This window comes from Ailuropoda melanoleuca, chromosome 12 (assembly GCF_002007445.2).
Source record: "Ailuropoda melanoleuca isolate Jingjing chromosome 12, ASM200744v2, whole genome shotgun sequence".
Classification (NCBI taxonomy): Eukaryota; Metazoa; Chordata; class Mammalia; order Carnivora; family Ursidae; genus Ailuropoda; species Ailuropoda melanoleuca.
The window spans coordinates 30,784,014-30,805,498 of NC_048229.1; the positions used below are offsets into that span (position 1 = coordinate 30,784,014).

The following is a 21,485-nucleotide window of genomic DNA, read 5'->3' on the forward strand; positions in this document are numbered from 1 at the left end:
TCTGGTAAGGTGATATTTGAGCAGAGACCTGGTGTTTTATAGATGAGAAAGCTCAGAGAGGTAAAGCAACCTTCCTAAGGTTATAAGGAAAATGTGGTATTAAATTTGTGGGGTTTTTTTTAAAAGATTTTATTCTTTTAAGTAATCTCTACACCAACGTGGGGCTCAAACTCATGACCCCGAACTTAAGAGTCACACGCTCTTCTGACTGAGCCAGCCAGTCACCCTTAAGTTTGTTTCTTTGATTCAAAAGCCCACTATAAAGGGTACTTCCCTCTGTAGGGAGTATACCTCAGTGTTTCCAGAAATCCTTTGAGTGCGATTCCCAATTATTAGCTTGGCTATTTCGACCCTCATCCCTTGCACCAAAACATTTCTAAGAGGTAAAACTTACGTAAGAGATTTTGTGTGCTTTGAATTTCAGTGGTGGTAGGAACAGAAAAGTTTGCTTTATGTATGTGCTGAGGTTGGTTTGGAAGTCATTTCTTAACTCTGAAATCTAAATCTAGGTTTTTGTGTCTTTAAGGTCTACTCAGGAAGGTGAGTACCCCCTAGAAAAAGCTGGAGCTGCTCCAGAGAGTCTGCCTGGAATGAAGACAGAGGCCCAGGTTTCAAAATCTTCACTGACAAAAGCCTTACCTCCTGAGATAGAGCTTTCTGAGGCTTTACGCAGAAGCCAGACTTGGGAAGATAAGAGAACAGCTAATTGGCCTCCGATGGTCTGGGTTTCAAAATCCGAGGATTTGAAGACCCGGATGGCGAAGGCTCTGGCCTGGGAGATTCAGGCTGGTGAGGCCCAGTGCAGAGCCAGCCAATGCAGGCCAGTTGATGTACTGGAGGTGGAGGCTACCAAAGCGCTGAACCAGAAACCCTTACCTGAGAAGGTGCAAGTGGCAGAGAAGGAAAAGAGTGAGGTCTTCTTTACCCGTCCATGCTGGTCCAATAAGGTTGAGTACATCCTGACTCAGGTGGGCTACTCCATGAAGATAAGCAGTATGTGGCGTTTTTTTCTCCTCTGGCTTCACAATGGAGGTTGTAAGTCTGGGGACCAAGAATCATGGATCCACAGGGGGCTTTAAACTCCAAGGTCTCTGGGATCTGTAGAGGCTGGAAGCTTGGTACTATGAGAATAGGAGTCAGGTGCCTGAACACCTGGAATCATAAGAGGGATAGAGGTACAGGGTATCAGAATGGATGGTGGGGTTGGAGCCTGGGGTCAGGGGTAACTGGGGGTGGAAACTAAGCATCTGGATCTTCCAGGACCTGGGGATCCAAGGGACACCTGGGAGTATGAGGGATGTGGAAACAGTTGATCCCTGATGCCAGTGGCCCTGAGGGAGGTCACTGGTGGGGAATGTATTTTCCCAGATCCCCAAGGAAGTCCAGGCACTGAAAAGCCAGGTGGTTCTCAGAAGCCCCTCCTGACTCCCTGCACAGGCATTTTTCTCATCATCTACATCCTCATGCTGTTCTTGGTCGGGGTTCCTCTTCTATTCCTGGAGATGGCAGCTGGTCAGAGGATGCGTCAGGGCAGCATTGGTGTATGGAAGGTCATCAGCCCCTGGATTGGTGGTGTGGGGTATACCAGCTTCATGGTGAGGAGTCCTGGCCTGCCCAGGCCTACTCTTTATGCCCCATTCCCACCCCAACCCTTGTCCTGGGATGGGTCCCATGACTTTACTTCCACGGGTCCAGTCCCTTCAAGTCCTCCCCAGTCCTCTGTCAGACCCCTCTTTTTGCCTGTCCTCATCCTTCCTCCCCAGCCACCTCCCCCTTGGCCCCCAGGTATGCTTCCTCACCGGCTTGTACTTGAATGTGGTCAATGCCTGGACCCTCTTCTACTTGGGCCAGTCCTTCCACTTTCCAGTTCCATGGGAAAAATGTCCCTTATTGGAGAACTCCAGTGACTTTGGTGAGGAGGAAGTGAAAGAGGAGAAAAAGGGGAAAACAGCTGGAGGGGTATTTGGAAGAAGAGAAAGGAGTGAAGAGGGATAAAGAAGAGGAAAATAGTAGAAAAAAGAAGAAAAGGGAGGGGGAAGGAGTAGCGGGAAATGGGGGAAGGGCTAAAGAGGAGGGGAGGGGTCACCCTGTCTAGCAGGCATGTCCAAAGCCAGATCCCCCCAGATCCCGAATGTGCACGGACGTCACCCTCCATGTACTTCTGGTACCGGGTGACCTTGAAGGCCTCAGACAGAATTGAGGATGGTGGGTCACCAGTCTTCAGTCTGAACCTGCCCTTATTGGTGTCTTGGTGTCTTGTTGGTGCTTTCATGATTAATGGGCTCAAGTCTACTGGGAAGGTAAGCCACCATTGACATTCTCGGATGCCTTAGACCTCATCCAGCATTGTTCTCACTGATCTAATGCCTCATTCCTTCTGGTCTTTGGCTCCCACTAGCCTTTGACCTTTGCTGAAAACTGTCTTCTAACTCCTTATTTCTGACTCAGCACTTTAACAATTTTTTAAATTTATTTATTTTAGAGAGAGAGAAAGAGCACACAAGTGGGGGGAGGGACAGTGGGAAATGGAGAGAGAGAATCCTTAGACTCCCTGCTGAGGGTCGAGCCGTACGTGGGGCTTGATCCCAGGACCCCGAGATCATGACCTGAGCCGAAATCAAGAGTCAGATACTTAACTGCTTAACTGACTGAGCCACCCAGGCACCCCCTGACTCAGCACTTTTGATCCCTGCTGACTGTTGGTGGACCCCCACTGGTACATGGTTGCTGATATGCCCCATTCTCAATTCAGGTAATGTGTGTTCTGGTGCCAGCCCCCTATTTCATCATCCTCTGTTTGCTCTTCCGGAGTCTACTGCTGGAAGGGGCAGCGTTTGGCTTTCAACATTTGTTGCTTGCCAAGGTAAAGTAAATCTCCCTCGTTTCCCCACCAGGCCTTGCAAGACACCCACTGTCTGTTGTTAGGGCATCCTTTCCGCATTATTTACCCGTGTCCTTCCCCCCATTTCTGTTAAGATTTTCCCCCCCTTCTTTGACATTTATCCTTATACTGTCTTCTTCTTTTTAGATATCGGCTATGTACAACATGAATGTATGGTGTCAAGCAGGAAATCAAGTCTTGTTTGCCTTGGGTCTGGGCTTTGGCCCTGTTGTCTCCTTATCTTCGCACATGTACCCATCCACCAACTGTCTCAGTGATGCCTTTGTTGTGGCTCTGGTCAACCTGTTCACCATGCTGCTGGTCACATCTTTTTCCTTCTGTGTCCTGGGCTTCTGGGCTACAATCATCACGCACCACTGCAATGAGAAGTAAGGCCAGCCCCCTTAGGGAGGGTCCCAGCCCCAGGGAACTACAAAACCCAGAAACCCTAACTTTCAAGGTGCTGCAAAGACTTCTTTTCACACCTGGCAACCTCAGGTGCACTTGCAAGCCTCTACTCTCCCCTGGAGCAGAAAACAGAGACAATAGGGGCGCCTGGGTGGCACAGCGGTTAAGCGTCTGCCTTCGGCTCAGGGCGTGATCCCGGCGTTATGGGATCGAGCCCCACGTCAGGCTCCTCTGCTATGAGCCTGCTTCTTCCTCTCCCACTCCCTCTGCTTGTGTTCCCTCTCTCACTGGCTGTCTCTATCTCTGTCAAATAAATAAATAAAAAAAAATAAAAAATAAAAAATAAAAAAAAAAAATTTGAGCCTTCCGGAAGAAACACTGGATGGTTTTTATAAAAAAAAAAAAAAAAAAAAAAAAAAAGAAAACAGAGACAATAGAATCCCTGTCATATATTTTCTTGCTCTGAGCCCTTTCTGGCCCGAGAAATCTTCAAACTCAGAGATTGCTACTGTCCACTTCAGAGTGCCATCACAGAGATAGGTCAAAAGTGGCAAACATTCAAGATTTGGAGAACTTTTATACTTCCTGAATGCCCTCACTTGTAACTTTCAACTCCTAAATTTAGAGATTTCTGTCAATCCGTTATACTTAAATCCCAAAGGGACTCTCAGAACTAGAATCTTTATTGTCTGCTCACCCTTGGTTTTCACTCTTTAGGCACTAATTTCAAAAACACCCATTGGACATTTAGAAAGTACTCTTTGTGTACCACAGAGATGTGGACAGGTAAATCAGACCATAGTTCCTACCTTCATTGAGTTTTCAGTTTTTGAGGGAAGAGGTGGGGGAAATTTCATAATTGGACAGTTGTAAACTCATGATAACTAATAGCAGGGATGATAGGGAAGACAGAAGAGAGAGCCATTAATTCTGATTGGGCCAGTCAGAGACTCCCAGAGGAGGACACCTAAACTGAATTTGTCCCTGGTAATCCTAACCCGTGCAGATAACCACCATTTTCTTCTAGAATAAACCTGGGTATATACATGTGCGTATGTGTGAGAGTTCTCTAGGGTATATACTCAGGAATGGGATTGCTGGGTAAGGAGTACACAACTTCAGTTTTACCGTATATTGTCTCATTACCAAAGTGGTTTATGATGTGTGAGAATTCCATGTATTCTACTTTCTTTTTTTTTTTTTTTTAAGATTTTATTTATTTATTCAACAGACACAGAGACAGCCAGCGAGAGAGGGAACACAAGCAGGGGGAGTGGGAGAGGAAGAAGCAGGCTCATAGCAGAGGAACCTGATGTGGGGCTCGATCCCGTAACGCCGGGATCACGCCCTGAGCCGAAGGCAGACGCTTAATCGCTGTGCCACTCAGGCGCCCCTCCATGTATTCTACTTTCTGCACATTTGATTAGACTTGCTCAAACTTTAAAATTTTTGCCAGTCTGGTGGGAGTATAATGGCATTTTTTAACGTTTAAAAACATTTTATTATGACACATAAATATAGAAACACACATAAAACCAAAGGTGCAGTATAAATAACTATAAAACAAACACCACCCATGTTAAGGGCTGGAATGACCCTAGAAACTCTCAGTGTATCTTATAACCTCTTTCCTCCCAACTACTATCCTGGCTTTTATGATAATTACTTCTTTGTTTTTCTGTATATTTTTTTTTAAAGATTTTATTTATTTATTCAACAGAGAGATAGAGACAGCCAGCGAGAGAGAGAACACAAGCAGGGGGAGTGGGAGAGGAAGAAGCAGGCTCATAGCAGAGGAGCCTGATGTGGGGCTCGATCCCATAACGCCGGGATCACACCCTGAGCTGAAGGCAGACGCTTAACCGCTGTGCCACCCAGGCGCCCCTGTATATTTTGTTATCTATGGATGCGTACTAAGCAATATAGCTTTTTAAAAACATTTTTTAAAAAAAGATTTTATTTATTTATTTGAGAGAGAGAGAGAGCACGAGCCAGGGAGGAGAGGGAGAAGCAGGCTCTCCACTGCAGGGATCCCAGGACCCTCAGATCATGACCTGAGCTGAAGGCAGACGCTTAACGGACTGAGCCACCCAGGTGTCCCTCTAAGGAATATAGTTTAATTTTTATACTTACACAAAGCAATATAGTTTTTTTTTAAAGATTTTATTTATTTATTCGACAGAGATAGAGACAGCCAGCGAGAGAGGGAACACAAGCAGGGGGAGTGGGAGAGGAAGAAGCAGGCTCATAGCAGAGGAGCCTGATGTGGGGCTTGATCCCATAACGCCAGGATCACGCCCTGAGCCAAAGGCAGACGCTTAACCGCTGTGCCACCCAGGCGCCCCTGTTTTGTTTTTAAGTAGGCTCCATGCCCAACATGGGGCTTGAATTCACGACCCTGAGATTGAGTGTTGCAGGCTCTACTGACTGAGCCAGCCAGGTGCCCCTACAATATAGCTTTTTTTTTTTTTAAGTTTTATTTGTTTAAGTAATCTCTATATCCAATGTGGGGCTCAAACTCAAGACCCTGAGATCAAGAGTCACATGCTCTTCCGAAAGATTCAGCCAGGTGCCCCTATAAAACAATATAGTTCAGTGTGTCCATTTATGTGGTTTAATTTGTTCATTTATATGTACATTCTCTTGGTATTCTTTTGTGTTTTTCTTCTTTCATTCAATGAATGTTTGTAAAATTCATCCATATTATGTGTAGCTCTAGTCTGCTTTTAATGCTGAGTGCTCTAGGATATGAACATACCACAATTTATTTATCCATTCGACTAGTGAACATTTGGAGGCCTTCTAGTTTTTGGCTATTAAAACAATTCTGCTCTAAATACTCTAATACATGTTCCTGATGTCCTACATATGTGCACATCTGTCTAGGGTATATATCTATGAGTGAGATTGTTGACACACTTGTTTATTACTGTGTAACAAATCACTCCAAGAGTAAGTGGCTGAAACCAAGAATGAGTTGTTATTTCTTTTTTTTTTTTTTTAAGATTTTATTTATTTATTTGACAGAGACGCCAGCGAGAGAGGGAACACAAGCAGGGGGAGTGGGAGAGGAAGAAGCAGGCTCCCAGCGGAGGAGTCTGTTGCAGGGCTCAATCCCAGAACTCCAAGATCACGCCCTGAGCCCAAGGCAGACGCTTAACGACTGAGCCACCCAGGCGCCCTGAGTTATTATTTCTTATGATTCCATAGATTGGCGGGAAAATTCTGTTGGGCTTGCACTCACAATTCTGCATTTAGGTGGGCTCAGCTGAGACTGCACTACTCTGTTATATATGGTGTTGGCTGGGCTCACTCTAGTGCTCCAGTCAGTTGGCGGGTCCGCAAGGGCTGCTGTCTTCCAGGAGGCCTCTCCATATGGTTAGCTTGGGCTTCCTCATATGACAGTTCACGGGGAACACAGATGGAATCAGTGAAGTGTTGAAACCTAAGCATGGGAATCCTCCTGTTGTTGTTGCTGCTACATTTCTTTAGTCAAAGGAAGTCACAAATCCACCTCAGATTCACAGGGTGGAAAAATAGACTTTACCTCTTGATGGGAGGAGCTGCAAAATACTACGGCCATGTTTCTACCACAGGTATCTGTAGCTTCACCAGATAATGCCAAATTACTTTCCATAGTATTTTTAGGATTGTAATGAACTCTTTTTCTGTCTTTCTGTTTCTCTGTCTCTGTTGCTCTCTCTCTTTCACACACACACAAACACCCCCTCCCCACACACAAACTTGTTTAATCTCCATGGTAGAATGCACAGCAAATAGTTAAAGATTTCCTAGCTCATACCATTGCAAAAACAAACATACTAATCCTAGGGTTCAGTATTTGTTGACGTCTTTTGTCTTTATCCTGAATTTTAGAGTCAGAATACTGTGTTGAAAAATTACTTGGGTTAGTTCTTTTTCCTCCATTCAGTATGATTGTTACTCATGTGAAATGCAGTTATATTAATTTATTTCTGTTTGTATGGAATTTTAATATCCCTCCAAACTTTTATTTTAGTGTTAAACATTAATATGGTTTCAAAAGACAAAATTCTACAAAAGGATACTCAGAGAAGTATCAGTCCTCCACATCACTTCAACCCAGTTCCCATCCATCCCCTGAAGGTAACCAATCTCATTATTTTTTGGCTTATCCTTCCTGTGTTTGTAGAAATAAGGAGAAAGATGTATATTTTCTTATTTACCCTTCTTTCTTACATGATAGGTAGCTTTTTCCTTTTTTCGTGTAATAATATATCCTGGGAATCACTCTTCCACATTCATTCCTTTCTTAGAAGATCTGCCTTAGGCTTGGTGGTAGTGCCTGCCATCCTCTATATCTGTGATCCTCCATTCTTTAGAGTTCTCATCACCCCTTAGTAGGTAAGCCCTTGTTATAGTTAATAATTGGGTGCCACAGGGTGCCTGGGTGAATCAATTGGCTGAGTCCTGCTTTTGATCTCATCTCAGGTCTTGATCTCATCTCAGGTCTTGATCTCAGGGTTGAGAGTTCAAGCCCTACACTGGGCTCCATGCAGGGTGTGGAGCCTACTTAAACAAAAAATTGGATGCCTTAAATATCTGGATCTCTACAAACAGAATATCTCTGGCAGTGGGTCTTGAGGTATGAAGCAGGGAACCGTGATTCTGCGGGCAGATATCGAAAAATTCAAACCATTTTCTCTTTGAAAGTTACACCCATTAAGACAATGAAAATATATGTCCCAAAATTGGAGAAATGTATATATCTGTACATTTATATTCAGAATATGTAAAGAACTCCTAAAACTCACTAAGAAGACAACCCAACAAAAGTGCACCTTAACTTTCTACAGAATTAGAATTGATATTTTACCACTTCAAGTGGAATGTAAAACCTTACCATCATACAGGGCCCTTTGTCCTCCAGCCCTTTATGATATCGTTGCCATATGTACTACATTTACTTATATTGAAAACCCCATCAAACAATGTTACAGCTTTTGCTTTCGATTAACATACATTTGCTTTCAACTGACACATATTCTAAAACTTAAGGGTAGGAAAATATACTATTGTATTTACCTAGAGACTTTCCATTTTTGTTGGTCTTCCTTCATTTCTGAAGTTAGAATTTTCCCTCCTGGATTACTTTCATTCCATCTGAAACCTTTAACGTTTCTTTTATGTTGGCAGGTATTTTGGCAATGAACCTTTAGAGTTCCCTTCATCTGAAAATGCCTTAATTTACTTTCATTCTTTTTTTTAATTTAAATTCAATTAGCCGACATATGGTACATCATTAGTTCCAGATGTAGAGTTCAGTAATTCATCAGTTGCATATAACACCCAGTGCTCATCATATCACCTGCCCTCCCTAATTTACCTTCATTCTCCAAGGATATTTTCTTTGGATAAAGAATTGTAGTTGACAGTCCTTTTCCTTCAGCACTTAAGAAATGTACTGTTTCCTGCTGGCCTTCATATCTGATGAGAAATTCAGTCATTCAAATTGTTGTTCCCATATATGTAGTGTGTCCTTTTTCTCTGGTTGCTTTTACGATTTTTTAATGCTTAGTTTTCAGTTGTTTGATTTTGATGTGTGTGGGCATAGGCTTTTTTAGAGTTTATCCTGTTGGCTGTTCACTGAGCTTCTTGAATATAAAGTTTTATTTATTTTTAAAAGATTTTATTTATTTATTTTTTCTATTTATTTGAAGAGATAGAGACAGCCAGTGAGAGAGGGAACACAAGCAGGGGGAGTGGGAGAGGAAGAAGCAGGCTCCTAGCGGAGGAGCCTGATGTGGGGCTCGATCCCATAACGCCGGGATCACACCCTGAGCTGAAGGCAGACGCTTAACGACTGCGCCACCCAGGTGCCCCTGAATCTAAAGTTTTATGACTTTGGCCAAATATGGGAAATTTTCAGCCATTATTTCTCTGAATATTTTTTCTGCACTGCACTCTGAACTCTCATTCTAGACTCTGATGACAGATCATAAACCCTTTGTTATTGTCCCATAGGTTTCTGAGGCTCTGTGTATTTTTTCCCCCACTTTTTTGGGTCTGTTGTTTATACTGGATATTTTCTATTGATTTATCTTTAAGGTCACTGACTCTTTCCCCTGTCATCTTCATTCCACTATTTAGCCAATCATTTGAATTTTTTGTTATTGTGCTTTTTAGTTATAAATGTTCCACTTAGTTTTTTTCTTACATCCTTTTTTTTTAAAAGATTTTATTTATTTATTTATTTATTTATTTGAGAGAGAGAGCGAGAGAGAGAGTGAGGGAGAGATGAAGCATGAGCAGGGGGAGGGAGAGGGAGAAGCAGACTCCCCACTGAGCAGGAAGCCCCAACATGGGGCTCGATTCCCGGACCTTGAGATCATGACCTGAGCTGAAGGCAGACGCTTAACCAACTGAGCCACCAAGGCGCCCCTTCCTTACATCTTTTGTCTGCTGATAGTCTAACTTTCCATTTGTTTTAAGAGGGTTGTTCTGACTTCCCAGAGTGTGATTTTAATAGCTGCTTTAAAGTTTGATAATGAAAATTCTGTGTCATTTTGGGGTTGGTGTGATTTGATTATCTTTTTCTTTGTGGCTTGTTAAGGTTTTCCTGGTTCCTGATACATCAGGTAATTTAGTACTGTATTCCAGTTATTTTTTATTTTTATTTGTTTATTTTAGAAGTAGGCTTCATGCCCAGCATGGAGCCCATCTTGGGGCTTGAACTCACTACCCTGAGATCAAGACCTGAGGTGAGATCAAGAAGTGAATGCTTAACTGATTGAGCCACTCAGGTGCCCCCTGTATTCTGATTATTTTAAATATATGTGAGACTGCATTTATTTCAGTTCTTCAGAAAATGTAGATTTCTTCTTCTTCGTCTTCTTCTTCTGCTTCTTCTTCTTCTTCTGCTTCTTCTTCTTCTTCTTCTTCTTCCTTCTTCCTTCTTCCTTCTTCCTTCTTCCTTCTTCCTTCTTCTTTCTTCTTTCTTCTTTCTTCTTCTTCCTGTTTTTGTTTTAGGAGGGAACTGATCCAGTTAGATTTAAGGAACATGTTTCTACCCACCTTCTGCGAGCTGTGGTCCTGGTGTCAGTTCAGTTTTCGAAGTCTTTGCAGCACAAAATAACTTGGTTGGATATAATTGGAATTGCTAGAAGTATGTTTTTAAATTTCCAAATATTTGAGTTTTTACCAGCTGTATTTTTATATTTAATGATTTAAAATTCAGTGTCATTGTGGTCAGAGAACATACCCTGTATACTTGGAATTGCTTTACTTTATTGAGAGTTTTTTTATGGCTCAGCATGTGGTCTTTCTTGGAGAGCATTACATGTGCACCTTAAAATAATGTGCATTCTGATATTATTGGATAAAACATCCTATAAATGTTAATTAGGTGAAATTGGTTGATGTTTGGTTCAAGTCTGTATTATTAGTGATTTTGTATACTTGTCTGTCAGTTATTGAAAGGAGGGTGTTGATGTCTCCAACTGTAAGTATGGATTTATCTTCTTTCAATTCTATCAATTTTCTCTTCATGCAGTTTGAATTTCTGTTACTAGGCATATACACATTAGTATTACATCTTTTGGGTGAAAGATGTATCTTTTGGATGAATTGATGCCTTCATCATAATGAAATACCTCTTCATCCCTGGTATATTACTTATTCTGAAGTCTGTTTTGTCTTAATATAACCACCCCATCCTTTTATGATTTGTGTTTGTGTGGCATATATTTTTCATCCTTATCCTTTTAATCTATCCATGTCTTTACAATTAAAATGTATTCTTGTAGGGGCGCCTGGGTGGCACAGCGGTTAAGCGTCTGCCTTCGGCTCAGGGCGTGATCCCGGCGTTATGGGATCGAGCCCCACATCAGGCTCCTCTGCTATGAGCCTGCTTCTTCCTCTCCCACTCCCCCTGCTTGTGTTCCCTCTCTCGCTGGCTGTCTCTATCTCTGTCAAATAAATAAATAAAATCTTTAAAAAAATGTATTCTTGTAGTCAACATAAATAGTTCTTTCTTGATTTTTTATTCAGTATGATAGAGTGTTAGGCCATTTATGTTTATTGTAATTATCAATAGAATTATGTTTAAGTCTACCCTCTTGGTACTTCTTTTCATTGTCCCATCTCTTCTTTATTACTTTATTCCTCATTTTCTAATTAGATTGAGTTTTTAAAAAAGATTTTAGGATTCAATTTTTATCTCCTTTCTTGGCTTATTCCCTGTACCTCTTTGTTTTATGTGTTCAGTGATTGTTCTAGAGCTTACAATACACATCTTTAACTCATAACTATCTTTTTTCAAATAATATTAAACAATTTTGCACAAAATTTAGGAACATTACAATAACGTATTTCTATTCCCTTCTTCTGTCCTTTGTATTATTGTAACACATTTTTCTTCTCAGCACATTAAAAACAGAATACATTGCTACTATTTTTGCTTTAAATAATCAATTTTTTTTCTTTTTTTTTTTAATCTTTTTTTTTTTATAAAGATTTTTTATTTATTTGACAGAGATAGAGATAGCCAGCGAGAGAGGGAACACAAGCAGGGGGAGTGCGAGAGGAAGAAGCAGGCTCATAGCAGAAGAGCCTGATGTGGGGCTCGATCTCAGAACGCTGGGATCACGCCCTGAGCTGAACGCAGACGCTTAACTGCTGCACCACCCAGGCGCCCCTAAATAATCAATTTTTAAAAGAAGTTTTTAAATGAGAAAAAATGTGTCTTATATTTACCGAAGTATTTCCCATTTCCAACACTATTTATTCCTTTGTATAGATCTAGGCTTCCATCTAGTATCTTTTTTCTTCCATAAGAACTTCCTCTAGCATTTTTTTGTAATGCAGACCTGCCAGCAATGAACTCTCAACTTTTGTCTGAAAGTCTGCTTCACCTTTAGTTTTGAAACATATATCCATATGAATATATGAAATATCTTCAATTATGAAAGAGTATTTCAGTGTATAATTTTGGCTTGACAGTTTTTTTCTGTAATTTCTTGTCCTCTTGCTTTTATAATTTTGATGGCTTTCCTGCATTCATTTCCTGCATTTCCTTTGTTTCATTGTATGTGTCTCATTCTTTCCCAGGCTGCTTTTAAAATTTTCTGTTTTTCAGGTATGTTGCTATCAGAGGTCTTTCAGTTTTCTATTTATCCTGTTTGGGCTTCATCGAGTTTCTTGGAACTGAGGGTTTACAGTTTTTATCAAATTAGGAAAAATTTTAAGCCAATATTTTTTCAAATATCCACCCACCCATTCTTTTCCTGGAACTCCACTTGCACATCACTTATTTTAGAGTGTTTGGTATTACCCTACAAGTCATTGAGTCTGTCTTCTTTTTTCAGTATTTTTTCTCTGTATTTCCTTTTGTTTAATTTCTATTGCTATTTATTTGGGTTCATTGATCTTTCTTTCTCTAATCTGCTGTTAATCTCATCTGGGGAATTTTTTTTAGAAGATGTATTTATTTATTTATTTATTTATTTATTTGAGAGCACACATGTGAACAGAGGGAGGGGCAGAGGGAGAGGAAGAAGGAGGAAGCAGACTGCCAGCTGAGCACGGAGCTCAATCCTACAACCCCGAGATCCTGGCCTGAGCCCAAATCAAGAGCCAGACACTCAACCAACTGAGCTACCCAGGCACCACGGGAATTTTTCATTTCAGATATTAAAGTTTTAATTTCCAGAAGTCTCACCATTTTTTTAAAATATTTTTTTGTTTTTCTACTTGTTGGATTTATGTTTTTCTTTAAATACTTTAATATAGTTTTAATGGCTCTTTTAATATCCCTGACTGCTAATTTCAACATCTTTATCATTTATTGCACTATTTTATTTATTGTTTTATTTACCTATTTTATTCCTGATTATAAGTCACATTCCTTCCTTTTTCATTTGTTTATTAATTTTTGACTGGATGCTGGACTTTGTTAATTTTATGTTTCTGAGTGGCTTTTGCTGCCTTCCTTCAATTAGTATTGAGCTTTTTTGTAGCAGGCCATGTTACTTAATGGTTTACTTTGATCCTTTCGAGGCTTGATTTAAGTTTCATTAGAGTGGGTCTAGAGTAGTCTTTTCTCCAGAAATACTTCAGTCCCATTGCTAAGGCATGTCCCTCCTGGCATTCCTACTGAATACCCCATCCAGAACCTTAGATATCTTCTAGTTATTCTTTACACGGACTTGTGGATTTTCACCCTACACATGTGCATCTTAAAATTCAGCGAAGTCTCAAGGGTACCCCTATGTAAACTTTTTCTTTTTCTTCCCAGCTGCCTCTCCTCCAGAATTCTTCCTTGGAACTCCCAGCTGCTTCAGTCTCTCTGAACTTCTTTGTTTCCTCAACTCAGTGAGACTGCCATGCTTTGCTCTGCAGACTAGAATGTACTTTTAGGCAGAAAACCAGGGCCATTGTATGGCACACCTCATTTGTTTCCCTTCTCTCCAGGATCAAAGTCTTGTGCTACCTGTTATCTAATGTCTGAAGACAGTTGTTTTATAAATGTTGTCCAATTGTCTGGCTGTTTACAATGGGAGGGTAAGTTGTGCCCCTTTTACTCAGTTGTGGCTGACAGTAGAATTATTCACAGTAAAGTTTAAGTTTCAGTTATTTTTTTATTTCAAGACATTCTGTTTAGTTTTTTAAAATCCTCATGGCCAATTTATAGTTTCTTTTTCCTTTCAAATATTTCTGAGCTTGTCTTTTATTATGTAAGCACAGCAAATACAGTTGTATTATAATCTTAAATAATTCTAATACTTGAAAGTAACTTTAGGTTGATTTTTATTGTGTTGTTTCTGATGGCTGTTGCTCATGGTGTCTTCTTTTTGTGTACTTCATTGTCTCTATGTCCTATTTATTTATTCGCTCATTATTTGTGGGAATTCTTTTTTTTTTTTTTTTTTTTTAAAGATCTATTTAGGGCCATCTGGGTGGCTGAGTTGGTTAAATGTCTGCCTTTGGCTCAGGTCATGATCCCAGCGTCCTGGGACTGAGTCCTGTGTCAGGCTCCCTGCTGTATTTGACTTTTACTTCAGGGAAAAGTTAAAAAAAAAAAAAGTTGCTTTGGAAGTCCCCTTTCCCCACTGTTTTTGTCTTCAATTTTTGTCTAATAATTCCTCACTTTTTCAATACTTAATTTTTTTAAGAATATTTAAAATACTGGGGCGCCTGGGTGGCTCAGTCGTTAAGCGTCTGCCTTCGGCTCTGGGCGTGATCCCAGCGTTCTGGGATAGAGCCCCACATCAGGCTCCTCCTCTGGAAGCCTGCTTCTTCCTCTCCCACTCCCCCTGCTTGTGTTCCCTCTCTCGCTGGCTGTCTCTATCTCTGTCAAATAAATTTTTAAAAACTCTTTAAAAAAATAAAAAAAAAGAATATTTAAAATATCTTTCAGACTTTTAAGTTATTTACAGTAAGAGGGTTGATCCAAATATTTAACTTACCTATTACCAAGAGGATGTATTTTATTTTCTAAAATGTGATCAAACTATAATTATTTCCCTGCACCTTGCATTTTGCTCTTATCACTAAGGTTTGGCAAGCCTTCCACTGCAGCTTGTATAGAGTAACAAACTGAATTTTTAAGGACTTTTAGGAATTAGTCAAGTGCAGAATGGTAGTGGGGGTGGAGTTGGTCTTAGGCATGAGAGAGCATGGCCAGTCCCGAGTGGTTGAGTCTGATTAGAGCATGAATTGTGCAGAGGGTCATGGGAAGAGGGTACAGTTAAAGATGTCAGCAGGGCTCAGATCAAGAAGTCTAAGAACCAGTTTCTCTCACATAGCACAACTCCACAGGAGCATTACATTAATCTAAGTAAATGGTTCTCCCTGACATTCTGTAATGCAAATCCTAGAAGATTGCCTTCTACCCACTAGTCTAAGAAGAGAGGAAGGGAAAAGGTAGGTGGTGAATAAGAGACCATACTGCAGCAGGTACCCCAGAGTCCCTGCAAAGACGATAGAAAACACTTCTCCTGGGGTTCCTCCATGGTTATAAGTTCTCCAGGCTCACACAAATTCATGATCCTGGAGGTGGGTACCTTCTAGGTTTTATCCCAGGCTCTACCTTACCTAGATCAGTAGTGCTAGGTTAGTGGTGTACTTTCTTTTTTTTTTTTTTTTTTTTAAGATTTTATTTATTTATACGACAGAGATAGAGACAGCCAGTGAGAGAGGGAACACAAGCAGGGGGAGTGGGAGAGGAAGAAGCAGGCTCATATCAGAAGAGCCTGATGTGGGGCTCGATCCCGTAACGCCGGGATCACGCCCTGAGCCGAAGGCAGACGCTTAACCGCTGTGCCACCCAGGCGCCCCTAGTGGTGTACTTTCTTATCTAGAAGATAAAGGAAAAGAAGGCAATCTCTTTAAGGAGCCAGATTGTTCTATGTGATTCAACTCCTCATCCCCAGGAATGCTGAAACACTTGCGAAGCTGGTAACCCTGGGGAAACTGCCTGTTGAGGCCCAGCCCCCTCCAAACCTGGCTGATAACCCGTCCTCCATCTTCAACTCCTGGCTCAGCGGACTTCACCAGCCCATCAAGGACATGGTCCTCAGCTACGTGACTGAATGCAACTTAGAGAAGCAGTTTTTGAAGGTCAGTAAAAATAGGTGAGGAGAGCCTAGAGTTACTCAATTCAGTGAAACAGAAATTTCAGCTTTTGTTAGCACCAGAAAAAAATCCCAAAAGCACCAGGATAACCTGCAGCCCTGCTAAGCAGAGAACTATAGCTTGCAGAATGCCCTTCTGTGGATAATGTTAGGTGGATTGGTTTTCCTTATTAGAGGGTCAGCCCGGAGATCTGATTTTCTCAGTGACCCACAGCTTTTAGAGAGTTTTCCAGGGAAGATAGATAGTATCCTTGTCTGTATTTTTTTAAGTTCAAGGACACTTTAACTCCTACCCTCTCTCCCCTCAACAGGTTAAGGCAGGCCCAAGCTTTGCACTTGTGGCCTTCATTGAAACCATGTCATTCATTCCTGGGTCTGTCTTCTGGTCCATCCTCTTCTTCCTGCTTTTGCTGACATTGGGGCTGAGCAGCATGATAGGGATCATGCAGGGCATCCTTACCCCACTCCAGGACACCTTTTCTTCTTTCAGGAACCATACAAAGCTGCTTACAGGTACTCTGACCAATGCCCTACTCCCACCAATGGCCCTGACTTCTCTGAGACTCTTACCCAGCCCAGGTCTATAACCTCTGCTTAGCCCTTGTCACCAACCAGACCTCTGACCTTGATCCAGATCCAATGTTTTCTCCAGTGGTTGTCTTTGTGCTCATGTTCCTGTGTGGCCTCTTCTTCACTCGACCATCAGGCATCTACTGCATCAGACTGCTGAGTGAATACTGGATGGTCCTCCCCATAATCATCATCATCGTACTTGAAAACATAGCTGTGGGCTGGGCCTATGCGGCCAGGAGGTGATAGCTTGGGTCTATAGGGAAGGTTGACCCCTTTCTTATTGCCTCTGTCATCACCCAACTAGAGCGACATAGGGACCCTTAACCTCAGGGCCTTCTTGAAAAACCTGTTTATTCATTCATTCACTTAACATATTTATTGAGTGCTTATTATGTGCCAGACACTGTTTTACTCACCAAGGTTATTGAATAAAACAAGCATCCCTGTCCTCAAGGAATTTACATTCTAGTGGTTGTGACAGACAATAACTAGATGAACGTATAAAAATGTCAGGTGCTAATAATTGACAGGAGAAAATCAAAGGGTAAAGTAAGATGATCAAGAATGGGAATTAATTTAGATAGGATTGCAGGGAAGGCCTCTCTGATAAGGTGACATTTAAGCAGACTCCTGAATGAAATGAAGGAAGGAGCCATGACAAATTTTGAGCAAGTTCCAAGCAGAGGAAACACTAAGTACCAAGGCAAGAGGACACATCATGACTGGAATTTTTGAGGAACAAGGAGATCAGGTTGGAGTAGAATGTTGGTAGATGAAGCCAGAGAAATAACAGAAGATCATGTAGGACCTTCTAAGCCATTGCAGGACTTAGCTTTTTATGCAGAACTTGAGAGCAGGAGGAATTGAAAGGTTTTGAGTAGGGGAGTACTATCATCAGATTTATTTATTTTTAAAAATACCTATGACTGCTGTGTGGAGAATAGACTTTGAGGAGTCAAGAGTGAAGCAAGGAGAACAGTCAGGTGCTATTGTAATATTCCAAGTGAGAGCTAACAACGGCTTGGGCTAGGGGGCTAGAGGTGTAGGTTGAGTTATGTCCTCTAATGCTGCAAGGAAAAGCCACCATGGAAGAGGGAACAAGATAATCAGGGACAGGGACTTAGTAGACATAACTGTGCAAAGGAAGAATGGGAAAATCCAAATTAAACACAAAGGATTCCTGAGCCTGACTTTTTAAAAGGCTGGTGTGTGGACATCCAAGTGGCATAATTCAGAAGCAGAAGGCTCAGGTGGCAGCATTTTCAGGTGAGAGTGGTTCACTCATTCAGAAAATTTTCTTGGGGCTTTCTCTGTGTCGGGAAAGCCTTGTCATTACTGGGGTACAAATAAATTAGAGTGAGCCCCTCCTCTCAAAAAACACAGAGACCAAAGAGGAAGACCTATATAAGCAGGTAATCCCAATCCAGGTGGTAAGTCTGTAGTCCAGGTAGCCGGGGGCACTGTAGGGCCACCTGGAGAAACCGGGAAGACACCCTAGAGGAGAAAGCGGTTGAGCATAGTCCAGACAGATGAATAGGTAGACAAAGAGAATGGCATTCTAGGCCAAAGGACCCACTTGGATATTTATTATGATTGAGAACATGCAGTAGAAGAGGCTTGATCCATGGGCTGGAAGAAACTAAGAACATTTCCCTGAAGGTCAAGTGTTGCCTTCTTTTTCAGTCTGTGTTGTTCACTATGGATACCCAGCATGTAGAAGAGTCCCTCGCACATCATAAACACTTTCATATTCGTGGAATGAATGAAAGGACTGGGCCTTTATCCTGAGGGAATTGGGTACTCATGAAAGGTTTTGAGCAGTAGAGGGATGTTTGAAAATTTTTTCTTGGGTTGGGATGCAAGACTGACTAGGGAGAAGATAAGAGAGGATGAGGCTTGAGCTGAGGCAGAGGTTTGGAGGTGAAGTAGAATATTTGAAAGATGCTAAGGTCAGTCAGGCCTTGATCCCCAAGGCTGGGTGAGGTCTGACTAGGCCTCCCACAGTCTTGTGGCCCTTCCTCCCAGGTTCCTTGAAGACTTGGCGATCATGTGGGGACCCCTCGCTTCTCCCATCATTCGTTGGCTGTGGTGCTTTCTGTCTCCAGTTGTGCTGCTAGCCCTGTTTGTGATTACTCTGATTCATCTGTCTCTGAAGACTATCACCTATGTGGCCTGGGACTCAAACAGTGTGAGATTCCCTCCCCAGATACCAGACTTGCCTAGGGAGTGGGGGCTGGATCTTTCAATCCACCCATGGCCTAAAGACCCTATCATCTCATTCCCTGACTCCCTACAGACTCAGTCCCATGCCCTGGTTAGCCTCCCACCCTTCCCTTCCACAATCCTTCCTTTTCTGGGAACTTTGACATTCTGAGCCCCTTTCCCATCTTTCCACAGTCAAAAGAGGTGCTTCGACAATACCCATCATGGGGGCTGCTTGTGGTGATTGCCCTTTTTCTCATTGTCATCCTCCCCATCCCCACATATTTTGTATATTGCCTCACCCAAAGGATTTCCTTCACCCCCACAAGTCAGGGCAAGCCTGTGATATCCTCCAAATCCTTACCCTTAATCCAGCCAACACCCACTGAAGAGGTCCAAAAGGAAGAAATCCTATAAGGTGATAATCAAGTTGCTGGTCAACCTGTTGTGTAATTACCTAACTTGATTCATTTGACATCACACATTCCTCGAAACAGCATAATAGGCAACTCTACCAGCTTACAACTGTTGATATCCCCAGACCCAGAACTGCTTTTACTCCCAAGAGTAGAGGCATTATTTGGTGGACTCATGAGGTCTGACTCTGGAGCCCCCTCCCAGCCCCCATCCTCCCTGATTACCACTGTCATTGTGTTTTCCCCATCCCCTTCCTCTGTGTGTGTGTGTGTGTGTATGTGTATGTGTATATGTATATATATATATATACACATCATATACACTATCAGTGTGTACACACTATCAGTAATGCCTAACAAATCTGCTTCTTGACTGATCTGTCCAGCTCCTGGAAGAGAGCTGGAGGAGTAATGCTGTTGGTCAATAAATCAGTCCACTGGGACTACAAGTACTGAGTGTCAGCAGACTTTTTTTTCCTATAAATGTCTTTTTCCCAGAAGTTCTTTCTTTTGAGAGCCAGATGTCCAGCCCAGTGTTCCTGCCCTCTCCTTGCCTTGGCAAAATCAGATGCTCTATTACTAGCCTTGCTTTATCTGGGAATTGGCCTTTAGCCAAGACAAACCTGGGAAATGGTGGCTTCAGCAAGGATGGAAAGAATATTAATGCACTTGCTAATGGGACATAGTAATCCTGTAATGAGTGTAAAAATTATTTTTGAAAAGAGGTTGCAAGACTGTGAATCTCGACACACAACCAGTTTAGGGAACTACCAAACTATATTGCTGAGCCCGCCAGGGCCCCATATCTGTGTGGTAGGAGACATGGCAGGTTTTACTGAATGGCTAAATCAAATGAATTTGCCTAGTGGGTGATGACTGAGTGGGTCTCTCAGAACTTGTGGGAGGGGCGGCTCCACAACTGAGCCGAAGTACTTCCCAAAAGGAGGTGGGGTCAGTCAGTTAGCGACTGGGGATGGGAGCTGTAGCTGGTGGTGGTTGGGATTCCAGAAGATCCAAGGAGTGAGTTTCCCTTAAATGCTCAGAGATCTCAGTATTTTGGATTGCTTAGCTACCATAGGGTGGCTGCCTCTGCGTAACTTTCTGTGACAAAAGAAGAAGCAGACATCTCAACCATTGGCGGGTGGGACTCTGAGGATGGGCCTAGGGAGTGGGAAGACGTGAGGTCCCAAAAGTCTTTGGACCTCTGAAGTTTCTCACTGGGCAAGCTCAGAAGATTGGAGCGAGGGACTGGACGTGAACCTCCCGGTCATCGCCTATTGGCTCTTGGACCTTGTAGCCCCGCCCCCATCCAAACGATCTGTCGAAGCCCGGTGCTATTGAGTCCGGTAAGGTGAAAATCCGACAGGAGGCAGTCTTCTCTTTTTATCAGAGGGTCTGAGTTTTAAACCCCCTTCTTTTGGTGGTGGTCATCCTCCTTTCTGCCTCCCCGTCCAGTTTCTGCTTTGGGAATGGAACGTGTGGGAGAGGGATTGAAAAGAAGGGGCTTACCGGATAAACCGATGGGAGTGGAATGAAACTTTGGTGTGTTTTTTCCCCACTCTAAATTTTTATCTTCTCTGGTCACTTGTTGAATGTCCTTTGGCACCTAACCGCAAGGCTGTTTGAATTGCAAATATCTCACGTTGCTGTAGGGGCTACTGATTATAGATAGAACGACCGATTACTATTGTAGGTTCTTCTCTCCATAGATCTAGGGGTCATTACTGTCCAGTGTTGGGTTTCGTAGCCCCTTTGTGTGTGATGAGCAGATTTTCTTGCTCTTGGGAATCCCTGGCCTTAGACAAAATGGAGCCCCGTCCCTTGGTAGGGTACCTTACACATATCTTCACTTTCCTCACAAGAATAGTATGAGATATAGCTATTGTCATTCTTAATTTTCAAAAGGAGACCTGGAAGAAAGAGGGGTTCCCACAGTGAGTCAGGAGTAGCCTGATAAAGATTCTTGCCTTGTGGCTTCTAGCCCTTTTATTTCGGAAATGTTCAAACATATACAAGAGGATAACTTAATGAATCCCTTTGTACTCATCACCCATCTTGTAACCAACTGGTGACAAATCTGGTTTCATTTTCCCTCCTCCCACCGCAGACCTCCCCATTATTTTGAAGCAAATCCCAAATTCATCTATAGATATGTCAGTACTTATCTCTAAAAAATAATGCTTAAAAAAAACCTGACAAAACTATTATCACTGTTTGTAAAATAAATAACAGTAATTCTTTAATACCATCAAATACCCAGTCAGTAGTCAGATTTTCCTGGTTGTCTCTCTCCTCTTTTTCCTCCTCCTCCTCCTCATCCTTTTTCTTCTTCTTCTTTTTTTTTTTTTTTGTGGTAGCTTTATCTTTTTTTAACAGCTTTGTGGCTTGCTTTAA

General features: G+C 42.1%; 1 protein-coding gene across 1 annotated transcript in view; it reads left to right on the forward strand.

Annotated features, from left to right (window-relative positions):
* SLC6A16 (solute carrier family 6 member 16) overlaps nt 1-20,762 on the forward strand; it is a 40,545-nt gene extending 19,783 nt beyond the window's left edge. Inside the window, exons 3-13 of the mRNA XM_034638565.1 lie at nt 527-1,035; nt 1,438-1,595; nt 1,786-1,912; nt 2,125-2,300; nt 2,753-2,863; nt 3,029-3,270; nt 15,700-15,886; nt 16,212-16,413; nt 16,553-16,712; nt 18,499-18,661; nt 18,871-20,762. Of these exons, the coding sequence (XP_034494456.1) occupies nt 591-1,035; nt 1,438-1,595; nt 1,786-1,912; nt 2,125-2,300; nt 2,753-2,863; nt 3,029-3,270; nt 15,700-15,886; nt 16,212-16,413; nt 16,553-16,712; nt 18,499-18,661; nt 18,871-19,092 (2,193 nt within the window). The 5' untranslated portion in view covers nt 527-590 and the 3' untranslated portion in view covers nt 19,093-20,762. The remainder of the gene's footprint in view (nt 1-526; nt 1,036-1,437; nt 1,596-1,785; nt 1,913-2,124; nt 2,301-2,752; nt 2,864-3,028; nt 3,271-15,699; nt 15,887-16,211; nt 16,414-16,552; nt 16,713-18,498; nt 18,662-18,870) is intronic.
* Nucleotides 20,763-21,485: the final 723 nt, after the last annotated feature.